Source organism: Neoarius graeffei, chromosome 7 (genome assembly GCF_027579695.1).
Source record: "Neoarius graeffei isolate fNeoGra1 chromosome 7, fNeoGra1.pri, whole genome shotgun sequence".
NCBI classification, from domain to species: domain Eukaryota; kingdom Metazoa; phylum Chordata; class Actinopteri; order Siluriformes; family Ariidae; genus Neoarius; species Neoarius graeffei.
In genome coordinates, this window is record NC_083575.1 from 66,601,997 (window position 1) to 66,626,659 (window position 24,663).

The 24,663-nt window shown below is 43.9% G+C and overlaps 1 protein-coding gene and 1 long non-coding RNA gene across 6 annotated transcripts in view; one reads left to right on the top strand and one right to left on the bottom strand.

Annotated features, from left to right (window-relative positions):
* Positions 1–24,663, top strand: part of LOC132889596 (phenazine biosynthesis-like domain-containing protein 1) — an 86,812-nt gene that overhangs the window by 39,049 nt on the left and 23,100 nt on the right. For 2 of the 5 annotated variants that reach the window (XM_060926265.1, XM_060926264.1), the window contains exons 3-8: positions 386–485; positions 9,129–9,227; positions 9,308–9,417; positions 22,701–22,730; positions 22,875–22,963; positions 23,245–23,420. In XM_060926265.1, the coding sequence (XP_060782248.1) occupies positions 425–485; positions 9,129–9,227; positions 9,308–9,417; positions 22,701–22,730; positions 22,875–22,963; positions 23,245–23,420 (565 nt within the window). In that variant the 5' untranslated portion in view covers positions 386–424. Of the gene's footprint in view, positions 1–108; positions 289–385; positions 486–9,128; positions 9,228–9,307; positions 9,418–22,700; positions 22,731–22,874; positions 22,964–23,244; positions 23,421–24,663 lie in introns of those variants that run through there. The other 3 variants (XM_060926262.1, XM_060926263.1, XM_060926267.1) reach the window with 2 other exon arrangements.
* Positions 1,031–23,475, bottom strand: LOC132889597 (uncharacterized). The gene is made up of 3 exons (XR_009655074.1): positions 23,323–23,475; positions 22,828–22,912; positions 1,031–1,470 (listed from the first exon to the last, which is right to left on the bottom strand). It is a non-coding gene; the product is annotated as an uncharacterized LOC132889597 (long non-coding RNA).

Below are 24,663 nucleotides of genomic sequence, written 5' to 3' on the forward strand. Positions count from 1 at the left end.
CTTTCAAGCACCACTGTAGCGGTATAAAATTACATGTAGCTAGCCCTTTAAAATTACATGTAGGTGTCCCCTGTCAACACGTCAAGCTCAAAGTCAAAGTTGAGGCATATTCTGCTCGCACAAACACCATGTTGTCCTAATTTTGATGAACAATCCATCTACACATCCTAATACAGGAATCTTAGGGACATCTCAGGATCACTAATGGAGATTCCAGTATATACTGTTGATGCATTTACTAATTTACCATTTAAAGGAAACCCTGCTGCAGTTTGCCTTTTAGAGAATGTAAGTAATTTAGTATTTTTGCATAACAGAAAAAACAGCTAGACTACAGTCTATGTAGGCAGTAGGATTTACTATGCAATGTTTATTATGTATCCAGGAACTGAAAGAGGAGCTTTATCAGAAAATAGCAGCTGAAATGAACTTGTCCGAGACTGCATTCATCACAAATCTGAAACCAACAGAAGATTTTTGTTCAGGTACTCAACTCTGCAAGACTGAAAACAATTAATTATTTGCTTTTAAAGCTGTCATGTGGGGCGGCACGGTGGTGTAGTGGTTAGCGCTGTCGCCTCACAGCAAGGAGGTCCTGGGTTCGAGCCCCGTAGCCGGCGAGGGCCTTTCTGTGTGGAGTTTGCATGTTCTCCCCGTGTCCGCGTGGGTTTCCTCCGGGTGCTCCGGTTTCCCCCACAGTCCAAAGACATGCAGGTTAGGTTAACTGGTGACTCTAAATTGACCGTAGGTGTGAATGTGAGTGTGAATGGTTGTCTGTGTCTATGTGTCAGCCCTGTGATGACCTGGCGACTTGTCCAGGGTGTACCCCGCCTTTCACCCGTAGTCAGCTGGGATAGGCTCCAGCTTGCCTGCGACCCTGTAGAAGGATAAAGCAGCTAGAGATAATGAGATGAGATGAGAAGCTGTCATGTTTGTATAATATTTTACAAATGGGTATGGGTTTATACATACATGGGTTTAGACGTACAATTTATACATAACCACAGGTTTATACGTGATTATCAGGGACTGAGGGTAGCTGTTGAAGCAGGCAAACTAGCTGTAACCCGCCTATAAGGTAAATGGACACTGGACCAGATTAGTCTAGATTTGCAGGGAGGGGTAATTAACTGAGTTGGACACCACCACGAGTAACTAGGGCACAAAGTTAGATTATAACAAGATAATTGTATTAACATGAATTTCCAACATTTCACAACATCAACAATCAGACAATGAATGTAATTTCTGGTGCACCAAAATAAAATATTTCCCCAAAAATATAAATCTCCATTCAGTTCAGTTGTCTCCGGAAATCCTTTCCTCAATCCTACCACGCTGACCGCAGGCAGACGAATAACTCAAAGGCTTCCCAAAGTCCAGGGGTTCATCACAGGTGGCTCGCCATCCCTCTCGTCAGGGAGAGAATCGATCCAGCTCAGGATCCAGAATCCAGGGTTTCCAAAAAACCTAGCCGAGAAGATAAAAGTATAACAACAAAAAGATCATCAAGGCTTCTCCAACTCTTGCTTGCTGAACTGTTTTCTTTCTTTCTTTCCAAAATTTAATTAACAACATTTCACTTGCGTTTCAACTCGGTTCTTTCATTCCCTCTGGAGCAAAAAGGCAGAACTTAGTTCATTTTACACCAATAGGAATTAACCATTCCTTCTGAATCTATGAGCGTGTTTATGACGTTTCTGCTCACAAACTGAAAAATAGACATCTGCGTTAAAATAAAAGGATGACTTAAATATGAAATGGCGAATATGGAAACAGAAGACAGGAAAATACATAAATTGTTATTGAAAGGAAATAATCTAATAACACCTAATATCCCAATGGGTTACATAGCATTTTCCAAACTATATTTAAATTCAGAATAACTTTACGCAAACCTGCTTTTGTCACTGTATTTCCCTTGTGCATAATCTGAGAAACAGAGGTGGAAAGTAACAAATTGCATTACTCGCGTTACTGTACTTGAGTAGCTTTTTTGTGTACTTATACTTTTTCAAGTAATTTTTAAAGAGTGCACTTTTACTTTTGTATGTTTTCTTTTAAGTAGTGTACTTCGGTACATTTTACATCACAACTGTTACTGAGTAAAAAAAATAAATAAATAAAAAATAAAAAAAGGCTAAAACAGAGAAGGGGAAATGGGTTCTGGAAATGAATCACGGGAAGGACAGTTGTCGCGCGCGCGAGTCTCACACAGACGATGGCGGACATGCACCGGCGCTTTAAGGGGGGGGCTTCGGGAGGCTCAAGCCCCTGGGCCACAGCCAATCAGAGGCCTTGTAATATTAATAAAATAACAAACTGTCGGAATCGTGGGCCTACATTAATGTACGGATAGAAATAAGGTTAGAAATAAATGAGCGCACAGTAGCCTGCTGTAAGAGACATGGTGGATGTGGTTCGCGAAACGAACACCCACAACTGTACCAGAATAAAATGTAACAAAATGTAACGTCACGCACGAAAGCGCGCCAAAGACTGCAGACTACAGAGACACAAATTTAGAGGCTTTGAAAGATGAAGCGTTCACATGTTAGCGGGGCGCATAAAAGGAAAAAAGAGAGATGCAGGTAATGATAGAATCGTTGCCTAAAGTCACAGACTTTTTTAAGGTAAGGATCACCAATCTGTTCAGAATATCAGCTACTTATCAGTTATCAGCCTACCAGCAGCTAGGCTATGTGCAGCTAGGCTAGATATGCTATGATCTGTCCAACAGTAAAATAAATCAGTTGTGATTTGAATATGTGTCGTGTGATTTGAGTTATAATCCTGTTAGTATAATAGCATATTTCGATGGGGATAATAAAATGTCTAAAATGGCATCGAAGAAATTGATGAAAAGATTGTAGCCTATAATTTTCACAGTTCGGGCAGCAGACAGAGTAAGCATACTGAGGGGAATAGCAATACAAAGCTAGCGCAGATCCACATTTCTCGCTAGCTGTGTTGGGTGTGTTGTTAACCCGTGTGGATTTAAGTGAAATACTTGAGAAGTTCTGTGGTCAAGACAATGTTTTAAGGTAAGGACGCTTGATTATTAATGTTTGCCCGCCGTGGCTTGTTGTTGACGAAAGGCCCACATGATTTTGCCTTATGCAGCTACTGCTAGCGTCATGCTTTGAACTAGGTTAAGCTCATTTGCGCTAAAGGATGGGTTTATTGAAGGACTTTGATGTAGCTAGTTTCTTTTTTAAAAATCTTATGCTCAAAACAGTATGCCCGTGTTCATCATGTTTAACTTTTTTCTTGATGGAGTGCGTGAAATATTGTTGCAAGTGGTATTTCGATGCAGTCATGTCAAAAAGGCAGTTGAATGCACGGTCTTATTCAAGGAGAAAGAAGACTTGCATGATGCTTGAACATAGATCGGTAAAATAGACCCTAGTAGGACTTGGTTTTGTGTATTTCGGTCTGTAGAGTTATGAGTTTGGCCGCTGTCCATGGTGTTTATGTTTCATGTGGCTGCCAAGCCAAGTACCTTCATCATCATCATCATGTTCCCCTGTCAAAAGTTAAACTCTCTAGGGGTGCTTCTGCTGTAGCAGTTGCAGCAGTTGCTCAAAGTTTGATTTGTCCATCATCATACGTTTTATCTGTTGGGTGTCTATGCCCAGCAGATTTTCCCATTTCGTCCATTTGTAACCATTTTTGTCAAACAGGAGCTGCTTTTGCACTTGGTTATTGCCCATCCGGCAAACGTGAGCAATATATTTTAGTTGTTGTACATAGCAGGCAGGGTTTTTTCTAGAAAAATTTAGTATGAGGGCACTCACCATGGCGAGGGGAGCAAAGCGGGGGGGTGCCGGTTGTCCCCCCCCGCCGTGCAAAGCCTTTGAAAAATGCTCCAATGGGACATTCTGAGGCTATCTGAGAGGGAAATTGTAACAAATTGTCTGTCAACATTGAAAAAGAAAGAAGTACTCTTCTTCTGCCCCGGACAGTCTTTGGCTTTCTTCCGCTTCGTGCCGCGGGATGACATCTTTAAATGCCCAAGTGTCAACAAAAACAACTCGCGAACTACTTCTGTCAAAAGCTCCCGCGCCGGTGGGTGAAAGGTCATTCAGTCTCGAGAAATCTCGCTCTACAAGTCAGCTGACCTTGTCAGTAACCCATGTCAAATCTCGCGACAGCAGCCGCGACAAGTAAACAACATGGCGCTTCAGTCTGGAAAACGCCAATTTGGATTGTTTTTGCACCGTCTGGCGGTGTATCTACTATGATTGGAATATTTTTGGAGCAATTATAACGTATTTGATGATCAGACACATTGTCACGTAGTGTTGCTGGGATGTTTTCACGGAGTCGGTAAGGGGGCGCACGCCGAGAGTAAGAGGGCGCAGCGCCCCTATTCCCCCGTTTAGACGAAAGCCTGGCAGGATAGTTTTATATCCTCGGTTCCTGTCAGTTTCCGGAGGTCAGCATTGGACATCTTGTAGCTCCAGTCTATATCTTCATTTGTAGTGTTCTTTTGGTCAGGGGCATTCTTTCGTTTATATCCACCTTTAATCATTTTCCTTAGGAAGCCATGCCACACTACCTCAATTTTGTGAATTTCACTGGATGATAGTTGCCATGCCTGTGTGCTGTACAGGAGGCGAGATCGAACGCATGCCACTAGGAACTTTATACGGGTTTTTAGTAGTATTCGGTGGTCGGTTAGAATGTGTTTCAGTTCATTCCATTTCATGAATGCAGCACTTATCCTAGCATGCAGGAAGTGTGAGGATTCATCACAGTTGTTGACATTATAACCAAGATATTTAAAGGTGCGGACGTTTTTAATATTAGTGCCGCCAAGGGAAATGATACTTGGTTTACATTTGATATCCTCATTGACGTTAAAAGCCATTGTTTCTGTTTTGACATATGATATTTGTAAACCAAAGCGGGTGTAGGTCTTATCATACAACTGAAGAATATTCTGAAGCTCCTCGATGGATCCAGCGAGTATGGCCTGATCATCTGCGTATAGAATCTCTGTTATGCAACCCTCTCCTGATGCTCGTGCTTTCGTACGCATTTCTCTTGTGGATACCTCATTTGGAATGCAATATCTGAACTTGAAGCCTGTATCTGGGTACAGTTTTGATATCTCATGCTGTGCAATCCTGACAACAAAGTCCATATAGATATTAAAAACTGATGGCGATTCTAGGGCACCTTGTCTTGCAGTGAATGTTTGTTTTCATGCCGCCGAGCTATTTTTATGTATTTTATTTTTTAAAAGGACTTGTCTGTAGGTGTGTGTGTTTTTATGTTTACAACACATAGGTCTACATTAGCGCATGCGCGCTTGTGTGGTTATCTCTGGCCATGCCCCTGCGTGAAAGTTACGCAGTATCACTGTCCTGTCCGTGGTAATAATCAGAACTGGCTCTGTAATGATAATGCGCGCGTTCTTCTCTCCCTCTGTGGTCGGATGTGTTGAGCGATGTGAGCGTGGGCCTTGCGCAACTACGCTGAGCCAAACGTAACCTATTGTAGGCTTCTAGGCTAATTACGCACTTACACTGTAAATGCTTGACACGTATTGCAAATAAAATAAGAGTGTTTTCCTGGCCAACGGTAAGGGTAGGGTTGACAGGTAGCCTATGAGGGGCCTAGCCCCTGGGCCACGGGTATTGATAAAGCGCCCCTGCGGACATGGAGGAGACCGAGGAACCTGTGGTGGACGACCCTGCAGAAAATGCAATTTCTTCCAGTAATGAAGTGCACCCCTGGCCCTACATACGTGATCACTTCAGCTTCGTAGAGAAAAGGGGTGACAGTTTCATTATGCAATGCAGATTATGTGTGCTCAAGAAGACAACCATTGCGGCATACAAAAATTCGACGTCTAATCTGCGCAAGCATGTTGAGGTAAGTATTGTCATCATAATCACAGGCGCAGATAGAGGGTGGGACGGGTGGGATTCGTCCCACCCAGATTTAAATTCACTTCGTTCGGTCCCCCCCACTTATAGGGAGGAAAAAACGTCTATGCTGTCTTTCTTTGCATAAGGCAAACCTCACGGAAAAATCAAAAGACTAATTACCATTTGGTTTATTGAGGTGCACAGCAGTACATACATAGTTGCAACAACTCATATAAAACAAAGACTGATATTCGGTTGGTTGAGCTGCGCAGACTGCACAGGTTGCGAGCTCGAGCTTGGTTGCTATGGTTTCCCACAACAAGTTTGACAGGCATATCGGGGTTGGGGTTGGTTTGCTGGCAGCTTTGTCCCCCCCAGTTTTTTGTCCCCCCCAGTTCAAAATACATATCTGCGCCCCGATCATAATGTTTCCTTTCCATAGTAAAACCGACAATAGGCTGGTTATATTCCAAAAATAGTGGATGGCATTGCTAATGTTGAAGTAGCAACCTGTTGGTACTGTAACATAACGGTAACTAGTCTGTTATTCGGTTGGCTAATCATGCAAGCAAGTTAGCTCGCCAACCTGACGTGATCAGTCCTCCTACATCCAACAGGCCAGAAAGGAATACTAAGCAAAACAAATAATGTTTGAATTGAATTGTTCAATAACACACAGTGCACACAGGCAAGCTACGAGATTTCGGTGCAACATTTCACTTTCATATTTCATGTACAATGCTTTGTGTGTGGTCAAGGCGATGTAAACAACATGACTGTGTGTATTGACCTTTTTTGTTTGTCTCAGTTTTAATGCAGCATTATCCTAAGCATTCAATTTGATACACTTCCTTTAAATAAAACATCTGGGTTGAGATGTACATATATCCTTGTTTCCTCTTCTTTTTCATTTTTGCACAACACAATGGAGGCAGAAAACACCCATTGTTAAAAGTAACGTTTTACTTTTACTCAAAGTACATTTTAAATGATCTACTCTTTACTTTTACTTGAGTAGATTTTTTGTCTGGTAACTTAAGTAAAATTTCATCAGAGTAACAGTACTTGTACTTGAGTATAATATTTTAGTACTCTTTCCACCTCTGCTGAGAAATAATCCAAATTCAACTGCAATTTGAATTTACAGCCCTGATTCAAAAAAAGTTGAAACGCTTTGGAAAATGTCAATGAAAACAGAATGCAATGATTTGCAAATCATTTTCAATCTACATTCAATTGAATACAATACAAAGACAAGATATTTAAATGTTCAAACTGAAACTTTATTGTTTTTGTAAAGATGCACCCATTCTGAATTTGATGCCTGCAGCATGTTCTACAAAAGTTGGGACAAGAGCAACAAAAGACTGGGAAAGTTGTGGAATGTTAAACAAACAAACCCTGTATTTAAAACATTTTACAAGTAAACAGGTTAATTGGTAATTGGAAAGGCTCAGTTGTTTGCAAACAAGGATGGGTTGAGGTTCACCACCTTTACCCCTTTTGGACCAACAGGGAGCAGGTTCTTGAACCAGTTCCATTCAGGACTCTTTGAACCTTGGTGCCAGCTAGCAAACTGGCCCATGTTTTCACCAGTGTTGAATGAAATTGTTGTAATCAAGGATGCTTCGTGAACATAGGGCGTTGCACAATTCACAACAGGAGTAAACAGTAGTAGCAAGATGGCAGAGCGCACTGATTACCTGTAAGCTTTTGTTCTGTTATTGCAGATATTCATTTTTGGTCCATTTTTTTCTGAGGATGTATTATTTTCTGTTGTGTTCTCCATTGCTGTGCTCCACTTCCTCTGTAAGCTAATGACATGCCAACTGATGTCATCACGGTTTGCACTGGTAAAACCATCTATATTTTGGCAGCTTTTCAGGTTCTGATTCAATTTATTTTTTGTCGAAATGCTCTGAATGGTTCAAAATTTGGTGCACAAATAAGAACAGAACTCGTTTGTTTGAAAAAGAGTATCTGTGAAAAACTGTGTGGGCAAATAGTCCAACAGTTGAAGAATAATGTTTTTCTCAGTGTAAAATTGCAAGGAATTTAGGGATTTCACCATTGACAATCCATAATATCAAAAGATTCAGAGAATCTAAAGAAATCTCTGCATGTAAGGGGCAAGACTGAAAACCAACAGTGAACACCTGTGACGTTCAAGCCCTCACGTAGCACTGCATCAAAAACTGACATGATTGTATGAAGGATATTACCTACATGGGTTCGGGAACACTCCAGTAAAGCACTTTCTGTAAACACAGTTTGTCGCTGCATCCATCATACAACGCATAAGCCATACATCAACAACATCCAGAAACACCACTGAATTCTCTGAGCCCGAGCTCATCCGAGATGGACTGATGCAAAGTGAAAAAGTGTGCTGTGGTCTGACGAGTCCACATTTTAAATTGTTTTTGGAAATCATGGATGTTTTGGCCACTGGGCTAAAGAGGAAAAGGACCATCCAGATACCAGCACAAAGTTCAGAAGCCAGCCTCTGTGATGGTATGGGGGGTGTTACTGCCCATGGCATGGGTAACTTGCACATCTGTGAAGGCTCCATTAATGCTGAAAGGTACAAACAGGTTTTGGAGCAATATATGCTGCATCCAGATGATGTCTTTTTCAGGGATGTCCCTGTTTATTCCAGCAAAACAATGCCAAGCTACATTCTGCATGTTACAACAGCATGGCTTTGTATTAAGAGAGTGCAGGTGCTAAACTGGCCTGCCTGCCACCCATTGAAAGTGTGAGGTGCGTTATGAAGTATAAAATACAACAACTGCGACTGTTGAACAACTGAAGTCATATACGTATCAAGCAAAAACAGGAAAGAATTTCACTTTCAAACTTCGGCAATTAGTGTCATCAGTTTCCAAATACTTAGAGTGTTGTTAAAAGAAGAGGTGATGTAACCGTGGAAAACATACCTCATCCCAACTTTTATAGAATGTGTTGTAGGCATCAAATTCAGAATGAGCACATGTTTACCAATAAATAAATAAATAATTTGGGTTTTTTTTAATGAAGGATTGGGTTCGGGAACACTCCAGTAAACCAAGTTTTTATTTATGTTTAAGCAGCATCCCAACTTTTTTGGACTTGGGGTTGTATATGGTATTGTGCACAGTTATGTACAATGGATATCAGAATGAAAATGCAAAACCCCTCTCATATTGCATTTATAATGTTTAATAGGTCTGATAATAATAAGTATGTATAATAAATGGTCTTTTCCAGGAGCAAGGTTTGGCTTACGCTGGTTCACCCCTACACATGAAGTCAACCTTTGTGGCCATGCAACACTGGCTTCAGCAGCAGTGCTCTTTTACAAGAAAAGTAAAAGTGTTTTATTTGTAACACTTTGAAAATACACTCAGCAGTGATAAATGCTATAGCAAAGCTCTATTATTTCTCAGAAAACCCCAACTCTGTGGTGGCCTTTGAGACTCTGAGTGGAGAGCTGTTGGTGCATCAGCGCGGTGAATCACTAGTGATGGTCTTCCCTCTCAATAAACCAGAAGTTCAGGTACAGCCACTGAAATATAGAGACCCAAAAAAGTATTTGGACAATGTACCCACTGGTAAACAAAATTTTTTAGTTTATTTCAACAATTGTTTGTTTCAGGAAAAAAAACTAGATAGAACTCGACGCCAACGGCGTCGATGGGGATGCCTCCGCCTGGTAGACTACATGCCTTATTAAGTTGTGATTTGAGGATGGACATTTGACCTCACAGTAATCTTGACCTGTGACCTTTTAACCTCAAAATCTAATCAGTTCATGTTTGTCCCAAAGCGCACAAATGATGAAAGTTTGGTGAAATTCCTTTCATTTGCCTTGGAGTATTGTGTTCACAAGGTTTTCGGACAGACATTTGACCTCACAGTGGCCTTGACCTCAGACCTTTTGATCTCAAAATCGAATCATTTCATCTTTGTCCCAAAGTGCACAAATAGTGAAAGTTTGGTGAAATTCCTTTCATTAGTCTTTGAGATATGGTGTTCACAAAGTTTGGGGATGGACATTTGACCTCACAGTAATCTTGACCTGTGAACTTTTAACCTCAAAATCTAATCAGTTCATGTTTGTCCCAAAGCACACAAATGGTGAAAGTTTGGTGAAATTCCTTTCATTAGCCTTTGAGATATCGTGTTCACAAGGTTTCGGGACGGACGGACGCACGCACGCATGGACGGACGGACAACCCGAAAACATAATGCCTCCTGCACCTTAAGGTGGTGGAGGCATAAAAATGCACAATATCAGAACCAAGAAACAAAATCTTAAGGCTGATGCTTGATAAAACATGAACCTACTTAGTTCATAGAGAACAAAACAGTATTTCAACTCTTGGGCTTAATCCAGTGTACTTTCTTGGAACATGCTCCATAACTTATGTTATCGCTTCCCAAACTGTGGTACGGATACCCCTAGGGGTACGCGACGTGATTGTAGGGGGTACGTGGGAAGAAAAAAAATTATGCAAATAGCAACGAATATAGGCAACGTAATACAACAAATAAGCAACCTGCCAATCAGTCCCAGCACTTTACTACGCATGCACACAAAGTTAGGCTCGAAGATTCTCCCTTCAACTGAAACAGTTGTTGCTAGGCAACCAACACGAAACTTCAGTCAGTTTAGTTACATGTCACTTTGCTGCTATGGCAATGAAACGTCGCTGCTAATAAAGAACGAACAAACACGAACATGGACAAATGGCTGAAAAGAGTAACCCCCCCCTCCACAGAGACGCCATCGGCTCCTAGGCCTACTATCGGGGATGCCCCTGTCGATGACAGCAACCCAGATTTCTCTTTGGTGGATCAGGGTGCTAGCAGCAGTAGGGATGCTGTTGCTCATCAAGCTACTAGCATGGCTTGTGCCGCTGACGGTGACTGTGAGTATGATGACCCCCCTGACATGAGCAAGCATATGGATGCAGAAAGGACGACATCAGAAAAAAGACACAAATATGATGAGAACTACATTTCATTGGGGTTCACTTGTATTGGTACTGGCTCGTCTATTCAGCCACAGTGCGTTGTATGCACAAAAGTGTTATCTCACAACTCAATGAAACAGTCACTCTTGCGCAGACATCTGGAGACGAATCACCCTCACTTGAAAAATAAACCACGGGAGTTTTTTGAAAGGGAATTACGTGGGCTTTCTACCAGTAAGAGCAGCATAAGAAAACCAGACACAATAAACAAGAAAGGGTTAGAGGCATCTTACAGTATATGGTGAGCTACCGAGTAGCCCAGACTGGCAAGCTCCGCAATATTGTGGAGGAGTTTTTTCTACCTTCTGCCGCAGACGTGGTTGGGGTAATGTTGGGGGAAAAAGGCAAAAAGTGTCACAGTCCATGCCTTCATCAAACAACACCGTTTCTCGGCGTATCAGTGCCATGGCTGGAGACGTTTTAAAAACAGTTACTGCTTCGCATACGAGACAGTGAATTTTATTCACTACAGCTGGATGAGTCAACGGACGTGGCCGGCCTGGCACAGCTCCTGGTATATGTCCGTTATATCCATGAAGGGTCAGTTAAGGAGGACATGCTGTTCTGTAAACCACTCGAAACAAGAACAACAGGGGAAGACAGCTTCCGTATGCTGGATACATTTGTGACATCGAATGGACTTTTTTGGACTAAATGTGTGGGCATCTGCACAGATGGCGCAAGGGCCATGACAGGGAGGCACAGTGGAGTGGTCACGCGCGTCCAAGCGGTTGCTCCCGACGCCACTTGGGTGCACTGCAGCATCCACAGAGAGGCTCTGGCTGCCAAGGGCATGCCTGTAAATTTGAAGAACGTTTTGGACACAACTGTAAAAATTGTGAACTTTGTTAAAGCCAGGCCTCTGAACTCTCGCATATTTACTGCACTCTGCAATGAAATGGGCAGCGACCATACATCTCTTCTACTGCACACGGAGGTGCGCTGGTTAGCAAGGGGGAAAGTATTGACACGCGTCTTTGAATTAAAGGCGTCGTGCGGTAATTTCAGCAATCAGGCTATATCATGTGTCAAAATGTCGGGTTTGGTGGGTTATTCAAGCCCCTCGGTTTCCCGCGATCTCAGTGTCACGATGCGCCTGCTACAAGCATTTAAAGTTGACGAGCACAGCCAAATTTAGGCAGCCAGCCGTTAACTAGGTCAACTTATGTGTGACGTCATACCAGTAACCTCCCTTGGGTGATGCTGGCCTGTCGCCATGATTTCTCTATAGCGTGCGTTTACCAGAGTTGTTTACATTGCGAATTTTGTGGATTTATTCAGTTTGTGGATAGTTTTGAACACTCAAAACACTATGAAATGATGTATTAATATTCTGTGATACAAAATGCCTAATCGGTGTATTGTGTTTGGCTGTAACAACGAACACTGAACACTATTTGTGACTGTTGTTATCAATGGATCTGATTTCAAGGTCATGGCTAGGTATTGATAGAAAAAAAATATTTTTTTAAAACACATGTTTTAAGTGTTTCTATGTATCAATCATTAATTGTACAAAATGATTTTCATACATTTATGTATTTGTCATATCTTTCTTTGTCACATGAAGTGTTGTCTTGATAACATATGTGGCACATAATTTTAGCAAATGGATGACAGAAGATTAATTGAAAGATTTATGCCACAGAGCTGCCTTTAACTAATAATTATCGCTTATTACTGACAATTGTACGTTTACTAAACAATACAATACAAAGCTCAATACTCCCAGCCTATAACATACTGAATATCAAGTTAAAATCAACCGCAATAAAAGGAAAATGATGAAAACTGGAATATCAAGGGGTCTACTGTATCAGAAGTCCCACTGCATTTCACGAGATCGCAAGCTGTCAAGTTGCTAGAATTCAATCTTTCTAGCTATACTTTCACCCCCTACAGCTATCAGTATTACACATAATCATAGATTAAATCACACAGCATTCTAATTCAAGTGAAAATGGTCTTTAAAAATACACACAAGTAGTGATTTAGTCAGAGAAACCAACCAAAACAAGTCTTCAAGTCGCCGGGCTTCTTCATTCTCGTCTTCGTTTCTGTCGTCGTCAGAACTGTCCTCATTTTCTTCTGAAGATGAGCGCTCAGGTTCAAATCTGTAAGGCTGGATACCACCAGGACAATCAGCTGTCAAAATCTCTACTTGTGGGCCATTTTCTTCTTCTGTATCGGTAAAATCAAAGCTAATTTCCTCAGCATCGCTCCTATTTTCTGGTGTGTCCGCCATTGCAACTGCACCGAGTGGTTACTGATATGACGTCACGCAGCTGTTCCATTGACCGAGAGGGGGCGCTGCGAACGCGGGAAATTTCAAGTGATGGGTATGACCAAATAAGGACCGATTACAACCGCGGGAAGCTTTTGAAAAATCGACGGTCAATTTATTTCGAATCTCGAAAGCATTCTGGTGCAGAATAATACGACTTTTATCGCCACTGCGTGACGCCTTTAAGAGATGAACTTAAAATGTTTTTTGTTGACCAGACATTTCGTCTGTCTGGCAATTTGCATGATGGAGAATTTCTTTCACGACTAGCTTATCTCTGTGACATTTTTTCTCGGCTGAATGAACTTAATCTTGGATTACAGGGGCTCTCCGCAACCATCTTTAATGTGCGAGATAAAATCGAGGCAATGATCCAGAAATTGAAGCTCTGGATAGACTGCGTGGGCAAAAACAAGACAGAGGCCTTTCCGTTCTTGCATGATTTTCTGTGTAAAAATCACCTCAGTCTGACAGACGGCATCAAGCACGACATCACAACACATCTCAGCGAGCTGGCTGCTGAGCTGCGCAGGTACTTCCCCGACAGTGACGAGTCGGACAGTTGGATTCGACATCCTTTTTCTACTGTCCCTGCTGCCCTGCCAGTATCTGAACAAGAGAACCTCATTGACATAGCATCAACAGGATCCATGAAAATTGATTTCAACCACAAGCCTCTTACAGATTTCTGGATAGGATTGTGCACAGAGTACCCTGAACTGGCAACACGCGCTGTCAAAAAATTAATGCCCTTCGCAACTACGTATTTATGTGAGAGGGGGTTCTCATCTCTGATGAGCCTGAAAACTAAATACTGGCACAGGCTGTGTGTAGAAGACGATTTAAGGCTGAAACTTTCTCCGATTCGACCAGACATAAGGGGGCTATGTGCATCCTCTCAAGCACACCCTTCACATTAACCTGGATTTCGGTCATGTTTAATGAACTCGCTCCGGTCACGCCCCCTCTCAAACTCGACGCAGAGCTCCACAGGTTTGGTTATGTTCTTAACAGGCTAATTAGTTCTTAGTCTTAGTTCTTGTTTCTTATTTCTCATGCCTGTTCATCTGTAGTTGTATTTAATATCTGCAAGCTAGTTAATAAAACTCTGCTCCCTAAGAGTTTCGTGTTTTTATTTCTTGTTGTGCATGGGGGGGTACGCGGTTGGAGATGAAATGCTTCAAGGGGTACGTGATGTAAAAAAGTTTGGGAACCACTGATGATGACATAAGTCTTATGTCATCATCTGTACCAATTTTGGAGCTAGAGATCATAGGTTGCTGAAACTAACAGGCTAGCAATTATAAATTAACAAGTTGACGATGCAACTCTGTGAATTTCACCTGGAGAAATATTACCTGATACTACCGGTCACACAGGTTCACTTTACAAATGAGTAGCATGTGTTCCATACAAAAATAAACTTTACTGAAACAGATCATGATCAGTAGGCAATAAAAGCATATGGCTATAAGAGTCAAGAAGTTGGTATGATGGAATAAAAATTATAATAAAAAAAACAAAAAAAAACCACACTCATGTCGAAGGCTATGACAGTACTAAGTAGGAATACAGGTTAAATTATTATTATTATGATTATGGCAGGGCAGAGGCTTACCAGTGGGGAGGCACACTGCTGGGAGGGAATGTGCCAGAAGACACCCCCCCCCCCACACACACACACACGCGCGCGCACACAGCGCAGTGCAGCTGATGGTACACAACACCCAGTGACACCCAGATTCCACTACCTTCAGTACTCTGCTGCAAAACAAAGTGCCAATTAATAGTAATAATTATCCCATTTGCATAAATGGCCCCACCTACAAGTGAGCATACAAAACCGCATGAGCTCCAACACTTACCTGTACACTGTGCCGCAGTGACTATACCAGAAGGCTGTGAAAATTTCTGGCAAATGGAAGGACAGTAGGCTGCATGGTTGTTTTTCATTGCTCATCTGCACTATTGGCTCCCTGAAATGTTGCTAAAGTCTCCAAATTGGTAACACTGATTCAGTTTTCTCGTCTCGTCTTGTCTTCTTTCGGTTATCCGGGGCCGGGTCACGAAGGCAGCAGTCTGAGCATGGAAGCCCAAACTTCCCTTTCCCCAGACACCTCAGCCAGCTCCTCGGGAAGAACACTGAGGTGTTCCCAGGCCAGCCGAGAGACATTCAGTTTTTTTTATATCAAAATAAATGATAATTTGTGCACCAAATTTTTTGGGGGGGTGTGGCAGCAGGGGCGTGGTCAAGCATCAGTCTGTGAATGGAGGGCAGAGTCAGGGAAGGTAAGTGGCAGAATCACTGCACCTGACGTGAATTAACCTGTGTTTGTGTGTCTCCCCCAGTGACCGTACCCTATAAAAAGGAGAGAGAGAGCAGAGAAAGGGAGCTCTCCCCAACCTGGACACTTGTGTGCGTGTGTGCATGTGTGTGGGCGAGCAAAGTAAGCCGCTGAAAAGCGCAAAAATAAAAGTGTTTGTAAGAACTCAGTTCTGGCCTGCTGTGCTTCTGTGCTCCACCCACCTCCAACTATTTCTACAGTGGTGCTGAAACCCAGGACGGAGCACAGAAGAGAACAGCCTCATGGAGTCTTCCCCCTTCAAGAATCTGGTCCATGCCCTCGCCACAGCCCAATAGAGTCAGCACTAGGTGCTGGTTGCCCTCCGGAAGGAGCAGGAACAACGGTTCGAAGCCCTGGTGCTGGCGCAGCAGGAAGATCGCCAGGCGTTCCGGCACCTACTCGCGTCGGCGGGGTCCACCACCGCCGCGGACCCGCCCCACCTCACCCTAATGAAGATGGGTCCGCAGGACGACCCCAAAGCCTTTCTCGCTCTTTTTGGGCGAGCAGCAGAGGCATGAGGTTGGCCGGTGGAACAGCGCGGCGCGCCTCCTCCCCTACAGCTCCCCACCAACAGCCGGCTGGTCTACGCCGACCTCCACAGGGCCGTCCTCCAACGTGTGGGGCGCACCCCGGAGCAGCAACGGCAGTGCTTCCGTGCATTGCGCCTGGAGGAGATCGGCCGGCCAGCCATTTGCGTCTGGCCAGCAACTCCAGGATGCATGCCGGCGGTGGCTATGGGCCGACAACCGCGATGCTGAGGGAATCATCAACGTGATGGAGACTTCTGGAAGGAACAGCGGAGTGGGTCCAGTGCCATCGCCCGGCGTCGCTGGATCAGGCCATCGTGCTGGCGGAGGACCATATGGTGGCTGTTCCGATGGCAGGACAGCATGTCTCCTCTTCTCCCCTCTTTCTCTCTCTCTCTCCCCCCTTCTGTTCCTCGTCCTGGCCCCATTCCCCCACCGCGGAGGTGGGGGCCGGCTCCACCCCAGCCGGCCCGCCGCACCCGCAGTGCCCTACCGTTTCTTACGTCCTTGTCTGTGTCTCTTCCCCCCCCCTCCCCTCAGGTGAGTGAGCTCTGGAACACCGGTGCAGAGGGAGAGCCTGGGCCGGTATGCTGGCACTGTGGGGAGCCGGGGCACCTCCAGCATCAGTGCTCGGCGATGGAGGTGGGCACGGTGGTCCAGATCCCCGACGCGCCAGGGACCGCCCTCGATCGGGCCGGAGCGTATCACATACCGGTGAGTATCCAAGGGGATGCGTATCAGGCTTTGGTGGACTCCGGCTGTAATCAGACCTCAATCCACCAAAGCCTGGTGCAAGACAAGGCATTGGGGAGAGCACAATTGGCGAAAGTGTTGTGTGCACGGGGATGTTCACAACTACCCTTTAGTGTCGGTCCACATTCTATTTTGAGGGGAGAAATTTAGGAGTAAAGGCGGCAGTTAATCCTCACCTTACCCACTCGATAATTTTGGGGACTGATTGGCCGGGATTTAGGGTATTAATGGCACATATAGTGAAGAGTGGGGCCTGCCATAATTTAGCGGGGGGAGGTCTTGGTGTGACATTGGCGGGAGCAGCTGTCACAGAGCCGTCTACATCATCACCGCGTCAAAGTGAGGAGCAGCAGGCTCCTCCTCCCTCTCTCGGGGAATCCCTCGTGGATTTTCTGTTAGAGCAGTCGCAAGACGAAACTCTGCGGCATGCGTTTGACCAAGTGAGAATAATCGATGGTCAAACGCTCCAGCCAAATGCCACCCTGTCCTTCCCCTATTTTTCCGTCATTAAGGATAGATTATACCAAGTGACACAGGACACTCAGAGTAGGGACCCGATAACACAGTTTTTGATCCCAAAGAGCCGCCGGGAATTTATATTCCAGGCACCTCACTTTAATCCCATGGCCGGACACTTGGGGTAGGATAAAATACTAGCCCGAATAATGGCCCGGTTCTATTGGCCAGGGATTCGCGGCGATGTCCGTAGGTGGTGTACGGCATGCCGCGAATGCCAGTTAGTAAATCCCGTGGCCATTCCAAAAGCGCCTTTGCGCCCTCTGCCATTAATAGAGACCCCGTTTGAAAGAATTGGGATGGATCTCATCGGGCCATTAGATCAGTCAACACGAGGATAATCGCTTTATTTTAGTTCTGGTGGACTATGCAACGCGATATCCAGAAGCAGTGCCTCTTCACAACATCTCAGCACGTAGTATTGCAGAAGCGCTCTTCCGCGTCATCTCCTGAGTTGGAATCCCCAAAGAGATTCTGACTGATCAAGGCACTACGTTTGTCACGCACACTGTGCAAACTGTATGGTTTACTGGGAATTAAGCCTATCTGCACCAGCGTTTATCACCCACAAACGGATTGGCTTAGTTGAATGGTTCAATCGCACCCTCAAGAACATAATTAGGAAATTTGTAAGCGAGGATGCACACAACTGGGATAAATGGCTCGGGCCTCTGTTATTTGCAGTGCGAGAGGTCCCACAAGCCTCCACAGGGTTCTCCCCGTTCGAATTATTATACGGGCATAAGCCACGTGGCATTCTCGATGTGCTGCAGGAAAATTGGGAGGAGGGACCTTCAACAAGTAAAAATGAAATTCAACACGTTATTGACCTGCGTGGGAATTCACACCGGGAGATAAAGTACTCGTGTTGTTGTCCACGTTGAGCTCCAAATTGATCGCCAGATGGCAAGGACTCTTTGAGGTCACACGGCGAGTCGGGTATGTCGACTATGAGGTGAGGCGAATGGACAGGGGTGGGGCAGTACAGATTTACCACCTCAATCTGTTAAAACTTTAGAACAAGGAGGTCCCCGCAGCGTTGGTGTCAGTAGTTCCAGAGAAGGAGGAGAAGCCGGAGGTTCAAAAAGGAAAATTGATATCGCTCACCGCTCCGGTCCCCTGTGGAGATCACCTCTCCCCGACCCAACTCACGGAGGCCGCCCAGTTGCAGACAGAATTTTCTGACGTGTTCTTGCCCCTGCCTGGCCGCACCCACCTCATAGTACACCACATTGAGACGCCCCCGGGGGTAGTAATGCGCAGCCACCCTTACAGACTGCCCGAACACAAAAAAAAAGGTGGTTCGGGAAGAACTCAAGGCCATACTCGAAATGGGCATCGTCGAGGAGTCCCACAGTGACTGGAGCAGCCTGGTGGTCTTGGTTCCCAAGGCCGACAGGTCGGTCCAGTTCTGTGTGGACTATAGAAAAGTCAACGCGGTGTCTAAATTCGATGCGTACCCAATGCCTTGTATTGACAAGTTGCTCGATCGACTAGGTACGGCTCATTTTTATTCGACACTGGATTTGACAAAGGGATATTGGCAGATCCCCTTGACTCCATTATCCTGAGAGAAAATGGCCTTTTCCACACCATTTGGCTTACACCAGTTCGTCACACTTCCTTTTGGGCTGTTTGGGGCACCCGCTACGTTCCAGCGGCTTATGGATAGGGTCCTCCACCCCCACGCCACCTACGTGGCCGCATACTTGGACGATATCATTATTTATAGTAATGACTGGCCGCAACACTTAGACCACCTAAGGGCCGTCCTTAGGTCGCTGAGGTGAGCGGGTCTCACAGCCAACCTGAAGAAGTGTGCGATTGGGCAGGTGGAAGCACGGTATCTGAGCGTCCACTTGGGCAATGGGCAGGTGTGTCCCCAAATCAATAAGACAGCAGCGATTGCGGCCTGCCCGAGGCCCAAGACCAAAAAGGGGGTGAGACAGTTCCTGGGGCTGGCTGGCTACTATCGTAGGTTTATACCTAACTATTCGGACGTCACCAGCCCGCTGACTGATCTCACTAAAAAGGGGGCACCAGATCCAGTCCAGTGGACGGAGCAATGCCAGCGGGCTTTTTCTGAGGTAAAGGCTGCACTGTGTGGGGGTCACTTTTACACTCCCCTGACTTTTCTCTCATCCTTGCAGACAGACGCGTCGGACAGAGGGCTGGGGGCTGTTCTGTCCCAGGAGGTGGAGGACCGTCCAGTGCTGTACATCAGCCAGAAGCTGTCGGTGCATGAGGGCAGGTACAGCACAATAGAAAAGGAATGCCTTGCCATCAAGTGGGCAGTCCTTGCCCTCCGCTACTACCTGCTGGGGTGCCCTTTCACCCTCTGTTCGGACCATGCGCCCCTGCAGTGGCTCCACCGCATGAAGGATGCCAACGCGGGATCACCCATTGGTATCTGGCACTCCAGCCATTTAAGTTTGAGGTGGTCCACAAGCCGGGGGCGCAGATGGTCGTGGCGGATTTCCTCTCCCGTGGGGGGGGGGGGGGTCTGTGCATGGAGGGCGGAGTCAGGGAAGGTAAGTGGCAGAATCGCTGCACCTGACGTGAATTAACCTGTGTTTGTGTGTCTCCCCCAGTGACCGCGCCCTATAAAAGGAGAGAGAGAGCAGAGAAAGGGAGCGCTCCCCAACCTGGACACTTGTATGCGTGTGTGTGGGCGAGCAAAGTAAGCCGCTGAAAAGCGCAAAAATAAAAGTGTTTGTAAGAACTCAATTATGGCCTGCCATGCTTCTGTGCTCCACCCACCTCCAACTCTTTCTACAGGGGGGTTTTCTACTAAAGATCTATGTTGTACACATTAATTAGTGGAATTGCATTTGAAAACAAACAGTAAATAATAAAAATACAGTAAATAGCCCTATTCGACAACTGTAGTAATCCATATTATATCAAGAACCGCTCAACTAAGTAAAGAGAAACGACATCCATCATTACTTTAAGACATGAAGTAGAATCAGTGTTTGAATCAAAGTTTGAGCACCCAAATTTTGTAAAAATTGAGGACAATACTCAGCACAAGAAAAAGTAAGGGAGCCCTCAACGATCCTTGACAAAGAAGAAAAACAAGATCAGCAAAAGATCAAGACAGGTAATTACCAAAAACAAGGATGATCATTGGTGTGGCCTTTTGCAGATGGAAATCATTGATGAGGGCTCATCAATGTTTTCAAAGTGACACTGAATTGGACTTTTTCTGTTGGACTGCTGAACTGAGCCTACTAATCTAAATGCAAATCTCTCATATACACGTGCATAGGTGCAAGTTTGCTGCAAATATTTTACTTTTGTAAAAGGTATTCACTAATATTCAAAAATATTCATCTACAATAAAACTCTACCACAACACGGAGCACACTGAGCTATTTTGCATGGAAGTTTTTACACACTGAATAACTAAATACAATTTCTAAATATTTACTTAAAGTAAAAGGTGACGGGCAACTTGATATGGTTATAGATGACGATGACATCATTGTGGAAGTTACAACCCCAAAATTGTAAAAGTAAAATTCTGTAAAAGTTGGGATGCTGTGTAAAGAAAGCACAACTTTATTCATCACACACTTGCGAAATTCCTCTCTGCATTTAACCCATCTGAAGCAGTGAACACACACACCCAGAGCAGTGGGCAGCCATGCTAACAGCACCCAGGGAGCAGTTGGGAGTTAGGTGCCTCGCTCAAGGGCACCTCAGCCCAAGGCTGTCCCATATTAACCTCACCACATGTCTTTGAACTGTAGGGGAAACTGGAGCACCCGGAGGAAACCCACACAGACGCGGGGAGAACATGCAAGCTCCGCACCCGCCGGCCGCTGGGTTTGAACCCAGAACCTTCTTGCTGTGAGGCGACCGTGCTAACCACTTACACCACCGTGCCGCTAGTGGTGTAAGTGGTTAGCAATGTAATAAAACATAAATAAAAACAGAATGCGATGATTTGCAAATCCTTTCTGACCTATATTCAACTGAATACTATCCAAAGACAAGATTTTTTTAATGTTCAAAATTGATAAACTTTGTTTTTGGCAAATATTTGCTCATTTGGTGATGCAGTGGTTTGCACTGTTACCTCACAGCAAGAAGGTTCTGGATTCGAACCTCATGACTGACAAGGGCCTTTCAGTATGGAGTTTGCATGTTCTCCCTAGGTCTGTGTGGGTTTCCTCTGGGTGTTCCGGTTTCCCCTACAGTTCAAAGACATACAGGTTAGGCAAAATACCCAGCCACTGGGTTTGTACAAAACAGTGCATACTTGGTGCTGGTCCTAAACCCAGATAGATTTGAAGGCCCAGTGTGAGATCGGTGTGAGCTAAACTGGTTATTAACCTTCTAAAAATAAAGTCTCCAGATTGTGAATTTGATGCCTGCTACATGTTCCAAAAAAGTTGAGACAGGGGCATGTTTACCACTGTGTTCCATTACCTTTTCGGTAAGTATTTGGGAACGGAGGACATGAATTGGTGAAGTTTTGAACATGAAATTCTCAGCTCAGTTGAGCTCGGGTCCAAAAAATTCAATGGTGTTTCTGGATGTTGATGTTTGGCTTTTGCTTTGCATTTGGAGCTTCAGCAATGAACTGTGTTTACCAACAACAGTTTTCTGAAGTGTTTCTAAGCCCATGTAGTAATATCCTTTTTACAGTCATGTTGGTTTTTAATGCAGCGTCACAGGTGTTGAACGTTGGTTTTCGGCCTTGTCTCTTACATGCAGAGATTTCTCTGGATTCTCTGAATCTTTTGATGATATTATGGATTGTCGATGGTGAAATCCTTAAATTCCTTGCAATTGTACATTGAGAAACGTTTTTCTTCAACCATTGGACTATCTGCACACGCAGTTTTTCACAAAGTGATGAACCTTGCCCCATCCTTGCTTGTGAATGGCTGAGCCTTTCCAATTACTGGTTAACCTGTAGAATGTTTTAAACAGCTGGGGTTTATTTTTTGAGCATTCCACAACTTTCCCAGTCTTTCGTTGCCCGTCCCAACTTTTTTAGTGTTGCAGGCATCAAATTCAGAAGGAGTGTATATTTACAAAAAACAAATAGTTTGAACATTTAAATATATTGTTTTTGTATTCCATTCAATGGAATATAGGTTAAAATAATTTGCAAATCATCGCATTCTGTTTTATTTACATTTTTCACAGCATCCCAACTTTTGTGGAAGTGAGATTGTGCACTATGGGCCCCTGAGTCCCACTGTACATTGTAATACATGCTTGGACAGGGAAGGCTGAGAGAGAGGCATTCAGTTGGTTGTAAATCTGCAAGCTCACCACTAGATGCCAAATCCCAAATAATGTACCTTGAACATAAGCCTTTAGAACTGTTAATTTTCTGTGTGTCTATATTTTACATATAGGACAGAAAGAATTTTACTGACATTCTTAAGGTAAGTTTACCTTTGCATAATATAATGTAAATCACCACACTCAGAGTTATAGTCTTGCTCAAAAGCTGTTTTGTTTGTAAATGTGTTTTGAAAGTACCTGAAAATACAGTCTAGATTCCCATAGCTATTTTCGTAACTTCACAGGCTGCTGTGGGAGATTTGCCTATTCAAGAGGTGTGTTACTGTAAGACAACAAAGGAACTGCTAGTGTGTTTGCTTGATACATGCGACAGGTACAGGAGACTCTAATAAACAATGAAAAGAGAACTATGTACAAGATTATTCTGTTCACTTTAATACATCATGTAGTGGAATCTAGTTAAAAATTCACATTAAATTATGATGATGATGACGACACTATTTGGCCATGAAAACTGCATATTATTTAAATCAACACAGTTCTGATGCACAGTTTGCAAATTACATATTTGTTCTTCAAAAAGTAGGCAACTCTATTTCCAAAAATATCCAGACTTCATTATGAACGATAATAATCATTATCATTTGGTTAAAGGTCCATGCTCACTTCCCTGAGGCCGATGACCGAGTCTCTGCTGAAAAGTGAAGACAGTGGAAGGATCAAGAGCCTTACCATCACAGTGAAAGGAGCACCAACGTCACAGCTAGGATATGACTTTTACTCCCGTAACTTTGCACCGTGGGTCGGAATCCCTGAAGATCCAGTGACTGGTAAACTCGTACCCCTTACACTACTGCTCATAGGGAGTTACACAGGGACAAAATCCTGTCATTGTCCCCAGCATGCAAAACACCATCCCCACAGGCTCCCTATCTGAATTTAGTCTCATTTCATAGGCATGTCTTTTGTGCTCTACAATTTTTTTGCAATTGTATATAAACCAAATTGGTTTTCAGTATTGCACAAATTGCAAATGTCTATACATTAGTTCTTTATGCAATAGTCATTCAACACTTTCAGAACATTTTTTTTAACTTATAAACAGAAGTTATATAATGAAAACTTTTATAATGCTACACATTGCTGGAAGATACTAGATACTTTATTTACTAAAACACTGCAGCTATTTGGCTGAATTACATTTAAAGCTCATAGGCAACGGTTTAAATTTTATGCACATTTGAAACTTTATATGTTAAAAAATCCTCTGTAATTTTCTTCTGGTCCCAAGAAGTATTGTTAATAAGTAATAATTAAAACTAGACTGCATTTCTGCAGAGAAAAAGCAAAAAGTGTGCTTGCTGAGCTATAGCAGAACAGCTATCATGTTAAAAGCTAGCATGCCAACATGCTAACAACTACCATGCTAACAGTTAGCATACTAACATGCTAACAGTTAGCATACTAACATGCTAAAAGCTAGCATGTTAACATGTTAATGCTAACATGCTAATAGATAACATGCTAATAGAGAACATGCTAACAGCTAGCTTTCTAACATGCTAATGATTAACATGCTATTTGTTAAAATTCTAACACTTTAAGGCTAATATGCTGGCAGCTATCATGCTAACAGCTAACAGGCTAACATTGCTAATGGCTAGTATGTTAACTTCTAATATGCTAACACGCTGAGGGTGACATGCTAACAGTTAGCATGCTAACATGCTCAGGCAAACTCGCTAACCGCAAACATGCGAACTTTGCATGCTACCATGCTAATCCTAACATGTTAACAGCTCTCATGATAACATGCTAATTGTAATGTAATAACATGCGCGCTTCGGCAGCGCATTGATATCTGAGCTCCGTATCAATGCGCTGCCGAAGCGCGCAGAAGGTGTTAGTACGCCTGTCATTACAGTCAGGCCTGGCGCCAGGAACAGTTTACTAAGGGGGCAATTAGAAATCGCAAGGGGGCAAATATTTTTCATATAGTGTGTAGTAGTGATGGCGGTCTGACAACGTGTTTCAAACAATTAACTGCGCCAACCACAAAACCACGGCCCCGAA